General features: G+C 35.4%; 1 protein-coding gene across 1 annotated transcript; it reads left to right on the top strand.

Annotated features, from left to right (window-relative positions):
- The first annotated feature begins 1,162 nt into the window (after positions 1–1,162).
- Positions 1,163–1,932, top strand: LOC129233625 (uncharacterized protein K02A2.6-like). The gene is given in 2 exon segments (XM_054867599.1): positions 1,163–1,217; positions 1,220–1,932. Coding segments are annotated over 2 exon segments (768 nt in total).
- Positions 1,933–4,609: the final 2,677 nt, after the last annotated feature.

Genomic DNA, 4,609 nt, shown 5'->3' with positions numbered 1-4,609 from the left:
AAGCTACTGTATTTAAAAATATTTTAAAATGACGATCAGAGAAATTGCGCAGCATAAATCACCTTCAGTTTTTAAGACATAAATGTAACTTATTGTATCTACTGTATCTCTCTACTGTAAAACTCTTACAGTGCAGTGCTTTATTATTACTGCATACTGTATGTATTGTACTGTTTTAATGTTTCTCTCCCCCATTTATCATCGATTTTGTGCATCGTAACAGTATTTTAGGTTGAATAATGCCACTTTTTTAAAAATACGATCAAAGTTCAGCGCTTTATATAATATAAGAAACAGAGATATATAGTTAAAAAGTGGTCTAAAACAGTTTAAAAGGTGTTAGAAATGTCTAAAATGATTGGGTTAGTTAATAAAAAAATCATAAACATAACACTTTTCTACAATGTGAAATTTCGATTTAAGCGAGGAGTCTTGAAACGCATCCCTCGTGTAAGTCTGGATTCAACTGTACCTTGCTTTTCTTACTTTGACGGCCTGTCATTCTTTTGAAAGGGCGATAAGTTCCAAGGGGGGGGGGGGGGGGAAAGGGATCTGAAAATCAAAATGTTGATTGCTTGTCCAGGGCACCAGTTCAAAAGCCCGAAATGTCAGTTGATGAATTCATAGGCGAAGAAGCAAATCAAGTATACGCCGAAAATATATTCCAGATTTCAAGTCAACAAATAACATCGCTGACCATCCAGAATGAAACAGGACAAGATACAGAATTGAAGGAAATAATAAAGAAGCTAAACAACACTTGCGAATATTCAGAATTTACATTGCTTGATGGCATTCTTTTCCGGGGGGACAGAGTCGTAATTCCAAAAGGTTTACGTTCTACAATACTAGAGGAACTTCACGAAACTCATTTGGGAATAACGAAAATGAAACAACTCGCAAGAAAATATGTTTATTGGCCAGGAATCGACTCCGACATAGAAAAATTAGTCAAAGGGTGCAAAGGATGTGCACTAACAAAGTCAAATCCACCAAAGGTGTCTATCCATCCATGGGAACTTCCAGCAAATAATTGGGACAGAATTCACATCGACTATGCTGGCCCGTTCGAAAATTACTACTTCTTGGTGTGTGTCGATTATCAGAGATGCCCCAACAAGTTCTAAAACTATCCTTCTACTTGAAAAAATTTTCTCTTCTCATGGATATCCATATGTTATTGTATCTGATAATGCTCAAATTTTTCAAAGTGACGAATTTCACACCTACAGTTCCAATCATGGAATTTTCCAGAAGTTTATAGCTCCAGGACACCCTGCAACAAATGGTCTTGCAGAAAGAAATGTGCAAACCTTAAAGAGGAAATTAAAAGCTTCATTCCTCGAACAAACTTCAATACCATTCAAGGTTCAAAACATATTGTTTCGCTATAGAGCAACCCCTCTAGCTTGTGGCAAGTCTCCAGCTGAATTATATCTAAACAGAGAATTTCGTATTCGCTTGAACTCTATCTTCCCATATCATCCAACAACATCAAAAATTTCCAGTGGTCCTGTGAGATCTTTTAAAGTGGGGGAGAGAGTCCAGGTTCGAGTCTTCATAAACAACCGAAACGTCTGGCAGTTTGGAAAAGTAATAAAAAAGTTTGGTTCACGCCATTATTTGATTAAGCTAGACTCAGGACGACAACTAAAGCGACATATTGACCAACTGCATTCGACCGGTGTGCAAATGCATCTTGAGGAGGACCCTTCTCGAGAGTGCCGTTCAAATGTTTCCAGTGATTCAAGACAACGAAATGTGGTTTTTGATGTTCCACGGATTCCAGAGAAAGCTCCTGCAATCTCCTGCGACAACCAGAATGTTCCCGCGGCATCCCAGAATACCAGCCAACCTGCTGTGCCACTGCCTCGCCGTTCTCAAAGGAATATAAGACTTCCTTCATACCTAAGGGACTATCAATTGTCCTAAGGGGGTTTCTTAATTAAGTGGGGGAGACTGTGAGGACTCTCCTCTTCTCTATAGGGGCACCAAAATAGCCTAGCCTAAATTCACTTACTTACTTTCTTTTTTTTATTTTAAAGCTCATTTTACTTTTTCTCAACTTTAAGGGAGAGGAGGCTCAAATTTTTTAAAAAATCAGCTCAAAACCTCTTAAAGTTAAAAACATTTTGCATAAAGAAGTCGTTGTCCCTTAGCTCTGGAATTTCAAAATAATTACTCGGATGACATAGATGAACATTTTCCAGAAGAATTAACACACTTTCAAATTTTTGCAAAAGGTAACCCTTCTCCTGGAGAATGTTTTAAAAGGATAAGATCATTAAACATTACACATTACATTTCCGAATGTGGATTCACCCCAGGGGCGGACTGGCCCGAAAATTTTTATGTGGAAAAACATTCTTGCCGGCCCTACCCAAAAAAATTTGGTTGTATTTCTCGCAAGTTTCTAGTGGGTTTTTTCATTTAAAAAAAGAAAAACAAGAAAATAAGTTTTTCAAAGACTAAATGTCTTTAAAAAAAAATCCCCCTGTTGTACTCCATACAACTTTTCTGTCGGTGGCGAAAGAGACCATATTTAGTTGTTTAAAGAAATGTTTTTACTTTTTGTTGTTCGTTTTTAATGTGTTGCCTGCTGTCCCTTTTTGGATTAACCTTAACACGAGAATGGTATCAAGAAAGTGATGTAGGGCTTTCCCTGGGGTATCGAATATCCCCGATTTTAGGGAAACCCCCGGACCCCGCTTTAAGTGGAATTTAGAATGTCTCCAATTGTAGGATTGTAGGAACCTGGGATTTTTTCTCGGTGGAACTTTTGAAAAATAGGTATAAAATTCTGCATTTTGAAGTCTTATAAGGAGTAATTGAAACGAAAAAATTTCAGGAAAAATATAGGCGAACAAAACTTTCTTTGAAGTTTCTTTTGCCAATTAAGATAATAAAACTTGTTTTCGGTTTGACAAATCAATGACAGTAGTTGACAGACAGAAAGAGTGAGAAAGGAGAAAAGATAATGCACGGTTTCTTGCTCACATCGGCTTTCGGCACAGTTAGTTCTTCATCACCCCTCCAATCCACCAACAAATACAACAATGAATTAAATATGTATTGATAAATAGTAAAAAATGCTTTAAAAGAAATGATGTACAGATTTAGAAAATGGGGAACGAGAGAGTGACATATTACTCATTTTTACAATTCATTATTTATACATTTGTTGAGAAATAAAATGAAGCATGCTTTGCTTAGGAGTTTATTTTCAAGGCCTGCCTAGTTATTTTCAAGGACTCTAGAGCAATTAAATTATTTAAGGCACTTCATTTGCATTTTTCAGTCACTGACATTTTAGTGCTTAATTGTATAATTCTACTACAGTATTGTTCTAACTTTGTAAGAAACAGCTATTTTAAGTTTAAAAGAAGAAACAAACTAGATAATCTATTTGACTACTTGCCTCTAAAATGAATAGCATAATACGTGTATTTCCAGTAAATATGAGCACATCAATAACTTTCTTGCTTCTTTCTGAACTCAAAGCTGCCAAAAGCAATGCATTGATAATGCTTCTTTTAAAACTATTCATTAAATGTTGCAAACAGTTAATTTTGGATAATTTCATATAAAACTTCCGATTTTAAAATGAAAAATACTAGAAAAAGTTTGCTTATAATAAAACATTTTTCATGTAAAATAATTCGTGATTTTAATAATATTACTTAGCAGATTTCTGTTTTGATTATAAAGTATATTGTGAAAGATTCGTAAACAAGTTTAAATTATTTCTAACCAAACCCCAACTTAATGCAAATAGAATGTTATAGAGACGTACCGAGTAGCACTTCGGCCGAGTAGCCGAGTACCGTATACTCAACCGCTCACTACTCGGCCGAGTACCGAGTACCAATTATGTTTTAAAATGAACCACCGACACACACGTGATGAATTTTGAACTCATTGGAATAGTAACATAGAACTCCATGTCCATATAATAGTTTTTAAAACAAACTTCCAGCTGAAATTTAATTACGCGTTACTTAAAAGATCTTGGTTTGTGTCAAAAATTTTTACAAAAAAGTTATTTTTAAAATTAAAAATAAGCAAATAAATAAAAGCAGTGCGTAGCTAGGGAGGGGCGGAGGGGGCGGTCCGCCCCGGGCGGCACTTTTTGGGGGGCGGCAATTTCACACTTTTGATTCGAAAAAAATTAACACGTTTTCCCAATAAGTTACAGAATGATGGAGGTGGTATTGTAAAGTCAAGGGACCATCTTTTTTTTTTCTTTTTACTGTTAAGTTAACTACTGCGAAGGAAACAATAAATTCCATAATCTTTCGTTATATGATGAAGTTACCACTTGATTTTAAGGAAGTTCCTTGGAAACCACCTTATTGGGGGGGAAAAAACTTGTTTTTAAAGGAAAGTGACAACAAGGAGAGAAGAGAGGCCTCGAATGGTGGGCGACTTCTCATTTTCAGGATAGCATTATCTGTTTCAGCAGTCGCTTTGATTGGTCATTGATTGTAAGATTTTCACAGAGACAGAATGAATTTTATGTTCATTTTATAAAAACACTTATTCACAACTCGAATAATAATTACTTGTGTTACTATTTTATATTAACAAATTCCTTTAAAGTATGATTTTC

This window comes from Uloborus diversus, unplaced genomic scaffold (genome assembly GCF_026930045.1).
Source record: "Uloborus diversus isolate 005 unplaced genomic scaffold, Udiv.v.3.1 scaffold_555, whole genome shotgun sequence".
Lineage (NCBI taxonomy): Eukaryota > Metazoa > Arthropoda > Arachnida > Araneae > Uloboridae > Uloborus > Uloborus diversus.
The sequence above is the reverse complement of the archived record's forward strand: the minus strand, read 5'-3'. Positions and strand labels throughout refer to the sequence as shown.